Source organism: Astatotilapia calliptera, chromosome 3, assembly GCF_900246225.1.
Source record: "Astatotilapia calliptera chromosome 3, fAstCal1.2, whole genome shotgun sequence".
Classification (NCBI taxonomy): domain Eukaryota; kingdom Metazoa; phylum Chordata; class Actinopteri; order Cichliformes; family Cichlidae; genus Astatotilapia; species Astatotilapia calliptera.
In genome coordinates, this window is record NC_039304.1 from 29539890 (window position 1) to 29558064 (window position 18175).

General features: G+C 39.3%; 2 protein-coding genes across 5 annotated transcripts; both read right to left on the minus strand.

Annotated features, from left to right (window-relative positions):
- Positions 1 to 3549: 3549 nt before the first annotated feature.
- LOC113019195 (uncharacterized) lies at positions 3550 to 9330 on the minus strand. The gene is made up of 8 exons (XM_026162745.1): positions 9036 to 9330; positions 8096 to 8229; positions 7899 to 7945; positions 7349 to 7502; positions 7024 to 7260; positions 6702 to 6926; positions 6279 to 6342; positions 3550 to 5205 (listed from the first exon to the last, which is right to left on the minus strand). Exons 1-8 carry the CDS (start codon positions 9211 to 9213, stop codon positions 4133 to 4135), a joined length of 2112 nt encoding a protein of 703 aa, XP_026018530.1. The 5' UTR covers positions 9214 to 9330; the 3' UTR covers positions 3550 to 4132.
- Positions 9331 to 10189: 859 nt separating this feature from the next.
- LOC113019198 (tripartite motif-containing protein 16-like) lies at positions 10190 to 15468 on the minus strand. 4 transcript variants are annotated; one of them, XM_026162751.1, is made up of 8 exons: positions 15355 to 15468; positions 14565 to 14842; positions 13043 to 13414; positions 12850 to 12945; positions 12339 to 12572; positions 11627 to 11789; positions 11469 to 11528; positions 10190 to 11371 (listed from the first exon to the last, which is right to left on the minus strand). In XM_026162751.1, exons 2-8 carry the CDS (start codon positions 14802 to 14804, stop codon positions 10845 to 10847), a joined length of 1692 nt encoding a protein of 563 aa, XP_026018536.1. In that variant the 5' UTR covers positions 14805 to 14842; positions 15355 to 15468; the 3' UTR covers positions 10190 to 10844. The 4 variants fall into 4 exon arrangements, with proteins under 4 accessions (XP_026018536.1, XP_026018533.1, XP_026018534.1 ...); XM_026162748.1 differs by having other exon boundaries at positions 15221 to 15468; XM_026162749.1 differs by lacking the exon at positions 15355 to 15468 and adding an exon at positions 15145 to 15214.
- Between the last annotated feature and the right edge of the window lie 2707 nt (positions 15469 to 18175).

Sequence of the window (18175 nt, forward strand, 5' to 3'; positions counted from 1 at the left end):
ATCCTCTTCATGCATGTTGTCTTACTCCAAGCTGTATAGGCTCGAAAGCCTACTACCAATTAAGCATATTAGGTGATGTGCATAGCTGTAATGAGAAGGGGTGTGGTCTAACGACATCAACACCCTATATCAGGTGTGCATAATTATTAGGCAACGTCCTTTCCTTTGGCAAAATGGGTCAAAAGAAGGACTTGACAGGCTCAGAAAAGTCAAAAATAGTGAGATATCTTGCAGAGGGATGCAGCAGTCTCAAAATTGCAAAGCTTCTGAAGCGTGATCATCGAACAATCAAGCGTTTCATTCAAAAAAGTCAACAGGGTCGCAAGAAGCGTGTGGAAAAACCAAGGCGCAAAATAACTGCCCATGAACTGAGAAAAGTCAAGCGTGCAGCTGCCAAGATGCCACTTGCCACCAGTTTGGCCATATTTCAGAGCTGCAACATCACTGGAGTGCCCAAAAGCACAAGGTGTGCAATACTCAGAGACATGGCCAAGGTAAGAAAGGCTGAAAGACGACCACCACTGAACAAGACACACAAGCTGAAACGTCAAGACTGGGCCAAGAAATATCTCAAGACTGATTTTTCTAAGGTTTTATGGACTGATGAAATGAGAGTGAGTCTTGATGGGCCAGATGGATGGGCCCGTGGCTGGATTGGTAAAGGGCAGAGAGCTCCAGTCCGACTCAGACGCCAGCAAGGTGGAGGTGGAGTACTGGTTTGGGCTGGTATCATCAAAGATGAGCTTGTGGGGCCTTTTCGGGTTGAGGATGGAGTCAAGCTCAACTCCCAGTCCTACTGCCAGTTTCTGGAAGACACCTTCTTCAAGCAGTGGTACAGGAAGAAGTCTGCATCCTTCAAGAAAAACATGATTTTCATGCAGGACAATGCTCCATCACACGCGTCCAAGTACTCCACAGCGTGGCTGGCAAGAAAGGGTATAAAAGAAGAAAAACTAATGACATGGCCTCCTTGTTCACCTGATCTGAACCCCATTGAGAACCTGTGGTCCATCATCAAATGTGAGATTTACAAGGAGGGAAAACAGTACACCTCTGTGAACAGTGTCTGGGAGGCTGTGGTTGCTGCTGCACGCAATGTTGATGGTGAACAGATCAAAACACTGACAGAATCCATGGATGGCAGGCTTTTGAGTGTCCTTGCAAAGAAAGGTGGCTATATTGGTCGCTGATTTGTTTTTGTTTTGTTTTTGAATGTCAGAAATGTATATTTGTGAATGTGGAGATGTTATATTGGTTTCACTGGTAAAAATAAATAATTGAAATGGGTATATATTTGTTTTTTGTTAAGTTGCCTAATAATTATGCACAGTAATAGTCACCTGCACACACAGATATCCCCCTAAAATAGCTAAAACTAAAAACAAACTAAAGACTACTTCCACAAACATTCAGCTTTGATATTAATGAGTTTTTTGGGTTCATTGAGAACATGGTTGTTGTTCAATAATAAAATTATTCCTCAAAAATACAACTTGCCTAATAATTCTGCACTCCCTGTATAATAAAGCTTCACTATCACGCTTTCAAATGGTCCAGAATGCTGCTGCTCGCCTGTTGACAGTGACATGCAAACATGAGCACATTACCCCTGTTCTTGTCTCTTTACGCTGGTTGCCTGTCCATTTTAGAATTCATTTTAAAATTTTATTGTTTGCAGACCTTCTACACCGATACACTCCACAAAGGTCTCATAGATCAGCTGACCAGTCACTCCTTGCTGTCCCCATGTCGAGACTGAAACACCGGGGAGACCGAGCTTTCATTGTTGTGGCCCCCTCCATAAACAAACTGCCCCTCCATATTAGGCTGGCCCCAACACTTGAAATGTTTAAATCACTTTTAAAAACACACTTTTTCTCAAAGGCTTTTTAGGAGTATTATCAGAGTCAGCTTGTAGTCAGTTTTAGTCAGCTGTTGGTCTCTTAATCTTTTTATTTTGTTAATTTTGTTCATTGTAGATCTTATTGCCTATTTTACTAATGTTTTAATATTTCATATATATATATACTGATTTATTTTTATCTTCTTTTTCATTTATGTATTTATTTCATTGTTATTTATATTTATTTTTTTGTCTGCTTTATGTATGGTTTTTAACTGCTATCTCTGTTTAATTATTGGAAAGCACTTTGGTCAACTGTTGTTTTTTAAAGTGCTATATAAATAAAGTTGGATTGGATTACAATGCACGATGAACATATCTTTTTGATTTCTGAAAGCAGTAAAGTAGATTTTGTCTCTCATTCTCATAGTGGTCTCCTAAACTGTGGTGAATATGGAAATATTTTCATAAAATACAAAGCAATTAGTAAGAGCTCTGCACTCTCTCATGAGACTGAAGGTTTGATCCTGCGAGATGAGTTGTATGTCTACATGCAAAACTAATTATGATTATAGGACAATTTTCAACCTTCCTTTCATCTCAGAAGTTGTTGAAAGAGTAGATGTAAAACAGCTAACAGATCATTTGCAGAGAAATTGTTTATTTGAAGAGTTGCAGTCGGGTATCAGAGCCCATCACAGTACACAAACAGCTTTAGTCAAAGTTATAAATGATCTTCTTATGGCCTCTGACAGTGGACTCATCTCTGTTAATTTATTACAGTGATTATAGCATGTTGTAGGTATTGAAGGTACGACGCTGCAGTGGTTTGAATCTATCTATCTAATAGTCTCCAATTTGTTCATGTAAATGGGGAATCTACTTTACATTATGGATTTCCACATGGTTCTGCGATAGGACCAGTTCTGTTTACATTATGCATACACATACTTGAATAATCAGGTCCCATCTTATCTTTAAGGCCTCACCACACTTTGCTCTTGCACTGCAGACCTTCTTGTGGTTCCTAGAGTATTCAAAAGTAGAATCAGAGGCCCCTCTTCAGGAGACAGACACTATCTCTACTTTTTAGATTAAGCTTAAAACCTTTCTTTTGGATAAAGCATATGGTTAGGGCTGAATCAGGTGAAACCTAATTAGTTTTGCTGCACTAGACATATGCTCCTTGGGGATTCCCATGATGCACTGAGCGTTTATTCTTCACTCACCTTTTTCACGTACTGTTTATACACTTCTCTAAGAGGTCAACTGAGTTTTTTCCCTGTATTATTGTAGTGTCTTTACCTTACAATAGAAAGAACTTTGAGAAGACTGTTGTTGTGATTTGGGACTATGTAAATAACACTAAAGATTGAACTGAAAATTGAAAAAAGGGCCATATGACCAATTACTGTGCATGCTGGTAATGATACACTCAACTCAAAGATTCACAATGACAAAAGTTCATGTTTTTGCACAGGCAAAATTTCAGGCGGGGAAACATAGTTGCTGCACTTTGTTGGCAACACTCTGGCAGTTTTGTAGCCCCTCTAAATGTCCTTTCTTCACACCTTTTCTTCCTCAGTGTCTCATGTTAATCACAACATGCAAGTGCAGTACAACAAGAACAAAACTATGATGTAGAGGGAAAAAATCTCAAAACAAAACAAATGGGCAATGGGAAATCTTGTCAGAAATTAGTGCTTTTATTGCTTAATACATCATCTTTGATCTGTCAATCACATCACCAATATATCATACACATTTCAAGTAGTTCTATCAATATCAGATCTTTTACAATTAAGTAAAACTAGAGATTTGACAATATCAGAAAAAAACAGAAACAAAACCTAATTTCTTCAGTGGTTGTTGGAGTTTTTTAAGTCTGTGTTTCATGGTCATAAACAGTCTTGTCCTTTATATGGACAAGACAAAATAATGAGGCACCAGGGAGATCAAGCAACAACCTCACAAGCAAAACAAGCATACTGACAGACTTGGTGAGAATCTTTAAGCTCATCGTTTTATTTTTTAAGGACCACAAACCTATTGAACATAAATCTCTCATAAACACACCAAAGAATATGTTCCCACCACCAAATGGCAGTCAGGCAAAAAAAGTGTTAAGTGCTAAAGTGGCTAAACAACAAAACCCTCCTGTCTAACGGACTGGACTCCAAATTTTCTCTACCGCCTTCTAAATATTTAAACATTATATATAATGTACCAACATCAAGAGGTAATAAAATAATCAAATGTTCACATAAATATCTGATTATTATGAAACCCTTACATTAAGTGAGTGAGAGATTTTCCTTTATCTTCTACAGCCTTATATGTTCTCTGTACAGCTTCTGAAAGTGACTCTGCATCCTTAGCGGCTTCATTTCCAATGACACCTCCCATTACTCCTCCTACTCCTACAGCTGCTGTCAAGCCTACTGCTCCAGCAACTACTAGTGCTTTTGGTTCGTGTGCAGCTGGCACTCGTGCTAATGTGGAAAGCTTTTTTGTGACATTCATCAGTTGTGGGTTCTTCACAGCTTTGATAGCAAATTCAGCCAATGTTACAACACCAAAAAAAGCACCGAGCAAAGCTCCTGTTGCAATCCCTGCCATTTGGATCAGAAACCTGTTAAACACATTATTTTTAGCCTGGTTTCTGATCTCTTCTGGGGTTTTATCTGGCATTGAGTGTCTAATATGCTCTACCCGTTTCTGTATTGCCGTCTCCACATGTTGCAGCATTTTATTTGTGTAGTAACCTCCGTTTTTTTCCACCACCATATTTTCTATTGTTTTCAGCAACTCCTCCACCTGGAACTGGTTGCTCCTGTAGTTGTTTGGCTGGTTGTTGTTCCAGTGTTTGTTATCAAAGACGTGACACCGACCATCACACTTTGACACCAGATCACTCAGATTTTTGTTCTGACTGACAAAATCTTCAATTTTCATCTTTTTCTTGAGCTGGTCACCGTGAGTGAAAACAACTACAGCATATTTTAGAGCTTCATCTGAGAAATACTGAACTATCTTAGTGACGACAGCCTGCTCGTGCTCTGTGAATTTACCCACTTGAAGCACAATGAGAAAAGCATGAGGCCCAGGAGCACACTCTGTCATACAGCTCATTATCTCAGGCTTCAGATCTTCCTCAGACCTTCCTGTGTCAAAGAAACCAGGGGTGTCGATCAGAGTGATGCTTCTTCCACTGACTGTTTTGGTTTCTGTTTGGCATTTCATTGTTCCAGAGTTTGGAGAGGGGTAGGTGGCAAAGAGCTCCTCTCCAAGAATGGTGTTACCCAAATCACTTTTCCCAGATCCAGTTTTTCCCAGCAGGACCAGCCTCATCGTTGTTGACTCTAGAGGAGAACAGTCACTCTGTTAAGTACATTTGTTTCTTACTTTTGCTGCCTTCGAAATACTTTTTGGTCAGGGTTTCAGGTTTGAAACAGAATCAACAGTCAAAGTCAAACTTCTTTATATAGCACATGTAAAAACAACAACTGAGACCGAAGTGCTGCAAATTTAAAACAATCAAAAGATATAAAAGTAGGAAGATGTGATGCAATTTAAGAAAATAAAACATTAATTTAGAAGATTTCAGGAAGAAATAAGGCAAATAAAAGTACAGTGCGTGCCAGTTAGTAACTGTGTTGTAGCGTTTTGGACCAGCTGCACTCGGCTAACTAATTACAGACTGAATCCCGAATAAAGACTATTACAAAAGTCTCTGAAATGGAAAAATGGCTTCACTTTTTTAAATAGCCGGAGTTGAAAAAAAAAAGTTTTGATTACAGCATTGATCTGTTTTATCAAGCGTTAGATTGATAAATAGATAGATAGTCAAAAATCACTCCTAAGTTCCTCGCAAAGGGTTTTTTTAATCAAGAGCCAAAGTCGTAGTGGTGACAGGGAGCAAACACAATGACCTCTCTTTTCTGTTCCTTTTAATTAAGAAAGTTTAAAGCCATCCATGCGTTAACATCCTCCAAACAATCTAGTAGAACCTTTGGAGGACTCACAGATTTATGTTTCAGTGGCAGGTAAAGTTTTTTTGTCTACATAACAGTCAAATGTGATGCCATGTTTGTTTTTTGTTTGTTTGTTTGTTTTTAGGTTGAGCCCATAGGGAGCATGTAAATTCAAAAAAAGGGCTGGGCCAAGAATGGACCCCTGGGGGACCCCACAAGAAAGTGAGGTTTATGAGGGTGATATTCCCTGATCTGACAGAAAAGCTTCAGTTGGACAGGTAAGATTTAAACTTTTCCAACTGAATGTTTTTTATATTCCACATCAGATGTTGTAATTTCCTGTTGATGTTTTATTATGGTCTCTTTTTTAAAAGATTTTTTTTAACAAAAAGAATCAAATTATTATTTATGTCTAAAAAGCACTGTCTGGATTCTTATCTGTGGATATTTTCTACACCTACCTTGATCTTGGTCTTTATTTTGAACATCTTCAGTGAATTGTTTATTTTGGACAGAACCAAATGTCTGCAAAGACAACAAATTTCCAGCATTAGTAATGATTCCTGTATATACTGTATATATTGCAGAGGAAACAATAGCTGATTGGTTAATGATTGTGTATACAGTATGTTTCCAAGTTAAAGTCAAATCAGGTTTGTGAAGCCTCCTGAAGCCTTGCTGCTTTGAAAAATAAAATATGAAGGATAAACCAAATATTGGGGTCAGATGAGACTGTTCCTGGCGACTGATATAGGAAAATGAGCTTTTCCAATTGTGAGATATTTGATTATTATATTCTGAGTTTAAGATAAGGAATGGTGGCATTCTTTAACTCTCAGCATTTGTCAGTAGTTGATTTTTAGGGAAAAAAATATTTCCATTACCTTGAGTGTCTCCGCGTCATCAAAGTGAATGACGATGCGGATCAGGAATGGTGTGATGCCTGTTCGCTCCTGTTCAAATATGTGCATTTCCTCTGTTAACACCCTCTTCACTTCACTGTCAGGAAATTTCAGAGCAATCCCAGCACCAATGACGGGAAGAGAGACAGATGTGAATCCTTTTGTCTCACAGGAAGATAGGATCTTTCTGATGCCCATTCGAAGAACCTATAGAGGGTAAAAATACTGGATTATGGCAAATGACTCCATTAAAAGTGTCCTCACAAACAGGCAGTATAATAAAATCCCTCCTTTACTATCTCACCTGGACTGGCACGCCGTCTGGGTCACCGTCCCAACGAACAAGATTGAGGAAGAAGACTGCATTACATTGAAGTCCAGGTAAGCCCTCCAGCAGTACTGAGTCACCAGGCATTGTTTCATCTTCTGCTTCCTTTATAAACCTTGTGGTCAGCTGGCGTCCAGCTACTGCAAATAAAGCATTTCCAACACGGGTAGAGTGAGGATTATGGCCAACCATAGGAGACACCAAAGCATCCACCTAGGACAAGAGCAGGAGATTTGGTGGGTTTAGAAAATGTGTTTTATTGTGAGTTGTGATTTATCTTAATTACAGCAACATTTTTCACCTGTTGGCTCTCGATTAGTCCCTGAATAACCTCCATGTGGACTCTGCCTCCAGGAGCTCTGGCAGTGGCTCCTCTTGCTGTATCTTCATCAGGTGCATCTATCCCTTGAAGAAGCCTGTCACATGGTTCCTGTATGGCCCTCACCGCCTCCACTCTGTTATCAAACAGGATGACTTGGCTCAGACTTTAACCTCTAACACTACCAAAGTCCTTCACAGCAGCAAGAGTTACTTCAGACTCTTCCCAGACTCATCTGTGTACACTTTCACCTCACAGTCTGAGGAGAGCTGCTGGACTGAACCAAAGCTTCAACCTTGTAAGGGTTTAACTCATAATGGCAAAAGTAGCCACCAAAGAAAGCGTCTACCTCAGCTTTCCAATCGCTAACTTGATCTGCAGCACCAGGTTGAGCTCGCCTCCTGACTAAAACTCTCCCCTCCTCACAGTAAAGATCAGCAGAGCAGGCTAAACAGGCAAGCATGTTCTCAAGTTCTTGCTGAGCATGTGGACATATAGGTAACTAAGATAATTATTAACATGTAGTTCATACTCTTCATCGCTTGGTAGAAGAGACGAGGCAGGAATGTGCTCAGGAGTCTGTGATTGGGAAGACATGCAAATGAGAACAGCTATCAATTTGTAGCAAACCCCTGCTTACATTAATATTATAATAAAATGGACAATGTTCATTTCATATGGATGCATAAAACTATTAAAAACCTAGATAAACAAAAACATGAAATTTACCTCTGCTGGATTGGAAGTGGGGGTCATGAAGTGAGAGGAGGTAGAATTTTGAAGACTTTCTCGGACAGTGAACACCAAACGACAATCTTCAATCTCCAAAACATGCTTTGATCTCTGAAGGACTCTCTGCTGATCTGTTGACAGATATCTCAAATTACAGACTGAATTTATTATATAACTTTAACTCTTTCTTTTTGTTTTCTTTGCCCTTCTTTGTTTTTTTTTTCCTCCTCTTTTCACCCACTGCCAGTTTGGTAGAAACTATAATTCAGTGGTCAAATCAAAATCAAATTAAATTTGTTGTCACACCACATTACTGGTGCACTGGTACAGCACATGTGAGTGAAATTCTTGTGTGCAAGCTTCACAAGCTACCAAGTCAGTACATAGAACATATGAAGTATGTCCAACACAATATATTGCTGACTTCTGCTTTAAAGCCTTTGCAACTCATTTCACTTTATCTACTAAAACACATTCAAACAGAAAATACAATAAAAAAAAAACTGTATTTGCAATAATATCGTCATCTCATAGTAGCTCTCTCCCTCTAAACAGCCCACTCACAGAGGAAAGAGCTCAAATGTGACGGTGGGAAATCAGAGTTTCCCAAATTCCCTGAACTCAGCATTGAGGCAGCTGCTGATCACCGAAAACGAAACTTAACGTTGCGTAACAAGTTTCGGTTTCCAGACTAACGTTTGGTTTACGTTTCCTTTCTCACTACTCCCACCCACAGCTGTACTTCAACGGTGAAAATGTAATATTTCTTAAACAGCTGAAACCTTTCTGTTACGGCTATTTTAGCCGAGAAATGATAATAATAATAATAAATAAGATATTTCGTGCATAAATAAATCTATTTATTATATATATAAAATATATATTTTAATAATAAATATAGAATATTTAGATATCTTAAAAGGCATGATAAACTTACCTTTTTTATTTTGGAAAACCACGCTGTAGACGTTTGCGTCCACTCTCGTCAGTTGTCCGCAATCTCCTCCGCCTGATTTGCGACGATTACGGAAATAATTTTGTAATCTCGTCAGATGTTCTTTTTTAAGACTCTCGTACTCAAAGAAAACCGGGTGCTGGTAAAGATCAGCCATCATCCCGCTGTAACTGAACCAAACATAAGCAGCGATTTGTAAGAGCTCAGCACGCTCGGATCGGAGTAAAGGAGTGATGATCCTGCATGGCTTCCTCCGACAATCGTGTTTGTGCGTCACATGACCAAACAACAGCGCACGCCCAATGATGAATTTACAACAGTGATAACTCCTTTTTAGTAACAGTCTACAAGACGTTAGAAAGCTCACAGTAAACATCTTAAAACGAGTTTTCCTCTTCCAAGTCTTGTTTTTTTTTTTAATAAATGCCTCCGCCTCTGTAATTAGTGATTTTGCTTATGAACACTTTGGAATACTGATTGTTCACAAGAGCCATTACCAATATTAGACTAACAGCAGGCTACTAAAAAGACACGGACAGAGGTAAACGTGGCAGGTTTTACATAATAACATGGCACATGTCAAAATAGATTACACTGCAGATGTCAACATGTTTGAAAAACAATAATGGTCTCGCTTTATAAAAAACTATATTTTCAATACATGTGACTTTGAGTTCAATTCAAATCTAGCCTTGGGACATATGTCTTTGTACTCATGTACTAGGCGTACTCCTGCCTTTGTCAGTAGAAGATTATACATTGCTGAAAAGTGACGTGTGATTTTTTTTATGACTTATATCTTTGCTTATTTTGACCAACTAGTCAAGAGGATTAACAACAGGCGTTGCATAAAAGAAGTGACCTGCTTTGAAAGTATCTTGCAATGACTGTTTGCACCTACATGGTAACCAATACAGTTCTTTTTGGACTCTTAAAATATCTAACTGCTTTTTACACTTACTGACAGCCTCGAGACCAGATCTCTTTTGAAGAAGACATTTTTAATATAACATGACACTTTGTCAAAACTGCAGCTTCTAACTTGTGATAGGAACATACTTTGGCTCAAAAAGACTGGATATCATTAATGAGAGACACATTTGACAGATCATGGACAAACAAGTCATTCACAACAGTTTAAATATTGGCAATCATTTTTATTTATTGATTTTTAGCACAACCTCAGATAAACAGGAAAGGAATCCTATGAAAGCAGTCTAAAAAACAGTTAAATTAAAAATACAGGACCATTAATTTGACAAACCTTAGAGAAATGAGTGCAGTACCTTTGGAAAAGTGTCACAAAAGCCACACTAACCTTTATCCTGCTTTCCCCATCTTCTAGACTTTGGTCATAGTGCAATACAGCATCTATGTAGGTATAGCTGACTGCAAAGCTGACTTCATCTGAACCCATTCATCATTAGTACAATAAGCCCTGTGCGCAGTATGTTGTCAACTTTATCCCCCCCCCCAGAAATTAAAGAAGTAAAATGGAAAGAAAACAATGAAGTACATGCAAGTGAAAAAGTCCATTTAAACTCAATTTAAAAAAACCAAACAAAAAAAAAACAAACACCTGTTAAGAATAGATTAATTAGAGCGGAAAAAAAACCTTATAATTTCAATGTCCTTTGTCACAGTGGAGCACCTGGGTCACCTTTCAACAGCCAAACAGTGCGAGTCATTCAGCAAATAAGTGTCAAGTTCAATGAGCTCACAGGTTTTTTCACTGCTTATTTTAGGTCTTGAAAGACATTAGTCAACATGGTAGAGGTGAAAAAGTTGGCATCACAACTTCTTCACTTCTGCATAACAGCCAGAGCTTCCTTCCTTCAGCTCAAGGCCAGGATAGAGAGGCTGAGTGAATACTGTGCGCACTTTGTGAAGCACAGTCATGGTGTCAGAGATGCTGTAAAACGACAGAGTACCTGACCTGTAATCCAGGTACACTCCAATCTGAGAGGTACGAGGACCTGACACCGCCTTGGCTACTGAGTCATGTCTGAAAGTATATCCGTTTGCAGAGCACTCCAAACACCAGGACTTGTCATTCTTCCCAAATTCCGAGTCGAATGATGTCCGGCTGATGTTTTTGTAAGACGCTGCCACTGACCAGGCGCCACCACTCCAACTGACCTCCCAATAGCACCGCCCTGTTAAACCCTCTTTGCACAGCACCTGCTTCACACCTCCAAACCTGTCCGAGTGAGATAAATGAAAATGCTCATAGTAGCCACTCGTCACTCGTTTTGATTGCTGTGAAATGACAAAGTATTTGTTGGCCGAGTTGGGATCCAGTGTTAGAGGACAGTGATCTGATAGACAAGCAAACCAGGAATATCATCAGCCTTCTAGTATTTATTAAGTGATTACTTCATTTATATAATGATCTGCCTTAACAGTTTTACTTACAGCGCAATAACTCTCCCCTGGTCTTTGGCACAGGTGGCAGCACAACATCTGTAACAGACACTAACAGGGAAAAGAAATATATATAAAAATAGAAAACAGAGGAACTGTATTCAACTATTTAATATTTCCTTCAGGCACCTTTACATATATATGCGCACCTGTAGCAGAGATCTCAGGCCATGTGGTCTGCTGAAGGTTTTTCATGTCATCTGCCAGGTCAGACACATAGTCAGTCACCGTTTTCATCGAATGTTTAGGACGAATAACAGCGCCTCTTGGCAGGTCTGGCGATTCACATGAGATTGAGAGAGACTTGAAGATCTAGAGGAAAAATGACAAGTCAGAACAGAAAAAGTATATTAACTGCATGTTACATGGAACATTCTGTTTCCATTCATTAAAACAATTCCAGGGACATGACACTTCCTAATGGGAAGTGTCATGTCCCTGCTGCCAAGGTGAGAGTGTTTTTAGAAGTCTTTCTAGCATTGTTCTCTGGGAGTTTTAACTGAAAACTACTTGATCTAGGTGCTTCAAATCTGGGGTGGGGGCATCTCCTGCACTATGGCTCTGCAAATTAACAGATTTGGAGGCCTGCAGAAACTGCCATGTTGCAGATAGGAACCTGACATGTTTATCTTTCCGTATATAAAGGCACACAATATTCCCAAAGTCCAAATCAGGCAGCTGGTTTCACAGATAATATAGCCAAAATATGGAAACATGGGTGTAATATTCTCTAGCACATTTTACTAATACTTGTGTCTTGCAGCTATAGATGCTTGATTGATTCTGAATTGAAATAATAAAATGTGTACGAGGTGAAAATTATAAAAAGAAAGACTGGTTGGTCTAGAACACAACTTTTACCTGAATGAAATGAATATGGTCAGCTGTGTGAGAAACCTGCTCCACATCAGCATCTCTTCTCCTCAGCGTGGCTATCTCCTCCTTCAGCTGCATCTGCAGATCTTCTGCCTCAGCTATTGCAGTTTTCCTCCGAGCTTCAATCAACTCCTTCATTAAAGCACGTCGTTTTTGGATGGAGGAGATCAGCTTGTCAAAGAGCCTGTCATTGGACGTCACAGCAGTCTGACACCAAATCTGTTTATATATAATGTATAAAGAAGGTTAAATTTACAATAGATGCACAACATAGCAGAAAGTTTTCTAGATTCACTTTGTTCCTGGCAAAAACATATGAACATAAAATAAATTCAAACAAACGTAACCAGTGTATTAAATACACCAAAATGCAGGAATACGTGTTGCAATTACAGACCGTCATGCTTATCAGCTCTCACTGCCAGATGTCAGAACCTGTACAAAAGACACTGCTGTGGTCAGAGCAGAAACATGTTTTCCAGTCTTATTTCCACACCTCAAAGTCCTTCACAGCTTGGACCAGCTCATTCAGCTCCTCTTGTCTCTCCTGGAATCTCCGCTTGACTGCACTCTGGATCTCACCAAGTTTTACCTGTAAGAAGCAACCACGAATGTGTCATTGTGAATATTTCAGTCACAGGAGTAAAATTCAACCACTCTCCAGATTTACATTGGCTTTTTGTCTCTACCTGTTTATCAGCTCTTTCTGCTGCAGCTGACACTGTTGAGTGGCGCCTGTGATCGTCCAAGGTGCACAAATAGCAGATACACCTTCGATCAGTCTTACAGTAAACCTCCATCAGCTTGTTGTGCTTCGCACATATTTTTTCCTTAAGTGGCACTGTAGCAGACACCAGCTGGTGAAGCTTCAGCACAGGAAAACTGTGGTGAGGCTCAAGATGAGCAGGACAGTACGATGCCAAGCAGGTCAGGCAAGACATGCTGGCTTTGTTTCTTTTGGTCCCACAGAAATCACAGGCAATGTCTGTTGGTCCTGCAGGAGCAAGAGAAGAAGCTGGACGGGCCTGTTGGGTTACTGTCCTCTTCAGCTTCTCTACAACCTACAGCGATCAAATAAAAGCGGTCAAAGGTTTTGCACGACAAACAGAATCGAAACTATAGAAAAATGTGTTATTTATTTTAAGACAGCACTATCATTTAGATAGTGCTGTCTTTGCTTAGGCTGCTGCCCCCGCGACCCGGTCCCGGACAAAGCGGATGAAGATGGATGGATGGACTATCATTTAGAAAGCATGTGCTATGATGATAATATAATTCATTTAAATATTTTAGGGGTAACAAGAGCAGACAATGCAAACACCCACAAGAAAATCTAATGACATGCCAAAGAAAATATAAAATTATGATTACTGGACACTTTATGAGGTGCATCTGTTCATCTGCTTGTTTCAACACAAATATCTAATCAACTAAACACATGGCAGCAACTCGCTGCGTTTAGGCATGTATACATGGTCAAGATCACCTGCTGAACTTCAAACTGAGCAGATGATCTGCAACAGCCACTTCCACAGCAAAGAACACACAACTCAGGCCAGAATTCACACACGCTCACTAAAATTAGACTACTGAAGAAGATTGTCGCTGGTTCTGAAGAACACATTTCTCCTGCAACTTTGGCATGAACAATATAAGAGCATGGATCCATCCTGCTTTGCATCAGTTCCGGTTTGTGTTAGAATGCTGTAGAGGCGATATCCTCTAGCACACTTTGCCTCCCCCAGTCCAAACACCACAGTCTACCAAAGTATTGTTGCCTACCATGTCCATCCTTTTATGACCGCAGCATGTCATCTACTGATGGCTACTTCCAGCAGGCTAACACACCATCTCAAAGCTCAAATCATCTCAAACGGTTTCTTAAACATAACAATGAGTTCACTGTACTCACTTATACTTATACCAGCTGCCCTTCCTGACTCAACCCAAAGGGATGTGTCTCAGACTAGAATCAAACCAAGCAAACCACCACACCATTAATGAAAATCTGTTTATAAATGTTGTAAATGAAAACAAACTAGAAATTGGATAACGATAATATCAGAAAGAATAATTTAGAAAAAGAAAAATATTTCTCATTAAGTATTTCTCTGAGCTCCGAGTATCTGAACTTTAGTTAACTTGCTACGTTTTATTGTCATTTTATTTATTTTTTATTTATTTTCAAAAGCAGCACCGTGGATGCATCACCTCAGCCAGCATGTTGTTCCTCCCGAGGACAGGCCTTGGGCTGAAGGCCTCCCTACACTGAGGACAGCTGTACGTTCCCTTCTCCTTTTCCTGGTCCCAGCATCCCTCGATACAGCTTCTGCAGTAAGTGTGTCCACACTGGATGGTGACGGGATCTTTGAGCAGGTCCAGACATACCGAGCAGTAAAACTGATTCGGCTCTAACTCGACGCCACACTGCGGCTGCCACTTCTCTGCCATTTGGATGAAATCCACGTGAAGAACACTTCTCGTTTTCTCTGAAAAAGCGGAGGTTTAAAATCTTAGCGTTTCCGATTCATCATTACTGTACAATTTATATACTGTGGGAGTTACGAACTAGCAGATGCCACCGATAAACTGCAGATTACGAAAACTTGTACAGAAAATAAAAAATACCAGGCTCGGCAACAGACCACGTGAACTGGACGGACACTCAACATTTAACAAGGAGACAAATTGGGTTGCAGAACCAGTCACATATATTTTTTTTTTCCCCTGGTGGCCCTAAGCCTCTTCAGTACATGCTCTACTAATACACTATCTGTAATATGAGACCCACCAAATCAAAAGCGCAGTCCATTGACAGGAACCGCAAATAGTCGCACCTTATCTAAGAAACACTGTAATCAATTCACCTGTGAGCCAAGCGCGGCAAACAATCCGGGGTCTCAACACTGATTGGTGCTACGTGTCATGCGTAACAAGGGTGGAGGTGGCGCAGCAGCATCAGACCACAAAGAAGTTGGTCCGCAAAGCTGGGCGTACTAACCAAAACAAAAGTCGATACAGACGTATTAAAACGCTCTTCTTCAGTCGAGTTTAACGGCAGCTTGTATCCAAAACTGTTGCATTACTGCCATCTTATTAAAACACTCCTCCGAAGTGCGGGGCTAAATACCCAGGTCACGTGACTACGACTAAACGAGGTAATGGGTACCTGCTGCTTCGACGCATGCCAGAGACATTTGGGGTGGTCTCCGCAATTGTTTAATTATTTATTTGATACTACCGCTTCTATTTATTACACATGCTCGAAAGAAAACACCATCTCTCTCATTATTATTTTTGCTGTGGATTGTAAAGAGCCTTAAAAACAGCTGGAAATCTGTGTGGTTATGTCATCAAACACGCAGACTTTTCTCTGTATGTTTTACTTTATAAATTGATTTATTGTGAGCAACACGAATGTTGCTGAAGCACATTGATCACCACAGTCACATCCTGCTGTCTGCAACGGTCTCAATACCTTCTCTCTTGTTTGTGCAGGGATTTCTCCAAAACGTGCTGATCATAAGTATTGTGCAGGGATTGTCTCTGTCACTGTTTCACAGAAATCTTTCAAACTTCTACTATATTTACAAAAACAAACAAAAAACAAGGTTATTTAGTTTAATTGTAACATTTAATGATTAGTGTCTACATTTTTTACAAAAAAATAAAATAAAACTGCGGAATAACACGTATATGTCAAACAGCTAACATAACATCAAAACATTTAATAAAAATGACTTGACACAAAATCTGTTCAGACGAACAACAAGTAGATCACACGTCCTTTGCTGCCTGTTGAGATGAGCCATCTCAGTAAATTCAATCAAGAGTTGAAGAGTTTTCTTAAGTAGAAATGATGTTTCTCATGTAGCATCAATGGTGAACTTTCTTGATCTCATCTGTTTGTTTAGCAGCTGGCTCGTATCTTCTGGATCATTTTTGTAGCTTGCAGTCACTTTAACTGAAGATCTAATTTGTAGACTTTTAGAAGTTATCCTGCTTTGTCTACATTGTGGCTGAATGTCAGGTAGTTCTGTAATCTACCAACTTACATGCTGTTTGCTTGCTCTGCAAAACAGATTAAAATGTAATTACTTTAGAGGTGGATGCAACTATTCAATAACTGATAGGGAAGACAAAGAAAGTGTGTTTATAGGACACAATTCATACGCAAATGGAATTTCTTGAGTTTTACCTTAAAGGAAATGACCAATGTAATTGTGAATAAGCAATCAAAAAAAGTGGGGAGTGCTGAGAAGCTACAGCTGGACAGAAGGAGAGTGAAATTGCTTCCTCACAAAGTTTTGTTGATTATTGTTTATAGATTTCTTTCCAGTGATATGAGGTCTAGCAGGTGTGTAGGGGAGACCGGGGATAGTTGTAACATTTTTGACATTTCTGTCTGTAAATTGGAGCTCTTTTAAGGTAGTGGATTCAAAATGTAATGCAAAGTATTTACATGTCTCTGCTATTAAATAGTGCAGCTATTTTCTCTGCAGCACAATTACCCATTGCATGGTATGGTCTCAAACACGAAGAGTGAAATGTTACGATTAACCCCGTAGTCTGGGTTAGTTGTAACATATCCTGGGGTGAAATGTAACACAATGAAATAAGGGTACTAACAAAACATTAACATGTAATCTTTGTTTATTCAACACATGAATGCACTTAGAGCCATTTATGTAGCTATGTGTGTGTGACAGAATGCAGAAATCTAGCTTTTGAACATATTCCAACCCCCCCAAAAAAGACAAATTATGGAATTTTCTGCAACTGAATATTTCATTAATTTTGGTTGGTCTTCCTTGAGTTTGGCCTCATTGGCTCAGTGGGCATTATAACCTACAACTCTTGCACCAATTTTGAACATAACAATGAAGCTGAAAAAATGTAGTTGTTCACCAGCATCGCAATTCCATTACTTTTTACCATGGCTTACCTTGGTGTGGTTTGCAGAGTGCTTCAGAAAGATGAGGAAATCTGTTTCTTGCACCCATCCTGATTTATTTCCACTACCAGTACTTCCTACTGGTCCATCTCTGACACAGTGGTCTGCATAATGTATGTGTGGGAACACAAACAGTGGAGGAATTGTGTTGCCAATGGCATTAACCGCATATACAAAAGCGACCAGTGAACCTCTCTCTGCTGATGTCGTTGCCCCAACTTGTTTAATATAAGTTAAAGTAATAGTGTGGTAAGTTTTAACATCTGCGTTATTGTTACAACTAACCCAGACTGTTGCTGTTACAACTGACCCAGACTCCTATAGCCATGAACTAGCTAACATTACAGCCAACGGCTAAAACATTAGCACTAAAGACCTACACAGATTATATCCCCATAGACATACAAATAACATAATTCAAGTTTGATGAGTTTAACTGCAAAGCAGATAATGCTATTACAAATTGAAATAAAGTAGAAAAACTTACTTTTTGGCATACAAATTACTTTTTTCATGTTAAATTGTCTGTGTTTGACGAAATGTGCTGATTTTTCACATGTGATAGCAGAACTGAATTGGGCATGCACAGGATGAATCACATCATTTGAAACTTAGCCCTGATTGGAGAAATTGGAAGTGTTACTCCCTACTCAAACTTATTTCAGAGGTATTTTGATCATTCTTTTGTTAGGAAGCAGAAGTTCTTCCAAGGTTTTCTGTAACTAATGGAGTCAGTGTAATGACATGACTACACATGCACACAGTGCACTGACAGTATGTGTAGGAAATCACAGTATTGTAGGGTGGCACAGTAAATATGCAAACTCGCATATAGAATAGAATAGAATAGAATAGCCTTTATTGTCAT

Excerpts from the sequence above, each read along its gene's own strand:
- LOC113019198 (XM_026162751.1), bottom strand. The coding sequence starts at position 14,804 with ATGGCAGAGAAGTGGCAGCCGCAGTGTGGCGTCGAGTTAGAGCCGAAT. Across the intron at positions 12,573-12,849 it reads AAGCTGTGAAGGACTTTGAG|ATTTGGTGTCAGACTGCTGT; the intron begins GTGTGGAAATAA and ends ATATATAAACAG. Across the intron at positions 11,529-11,626 it reads GCCTGAGATCTCTGCTACAG|TGTCTGTTACAGATGTTGTG; the intron begins GTGCGCATATAT and ends TTTCCCTGTTAG.
- LOC113019195 (XM_026162745.1), bottom strand. The coding sequence starts at position 9,213 with ATGATGGCTGATCTTTACCAGCACCCGGTTTTCTTTGAGTACGAGAGT. Across the intron at positions 8,230-9,035 it reads GGTTTTCCAAAATAAAAAAG|ATCAGCAGAGAGTCCTTCAG; the intron begins GTAAGTTTATCA and ends ATCTGTCAACAG. Across the intron at positions 5,206-6,278 it reads AAATAAAGACCAAGATCAAG|AGTCAACAACGATGAGGCTG; the intron begins GTAGGTGTAGAA and ends GTTCTCCTCTAG.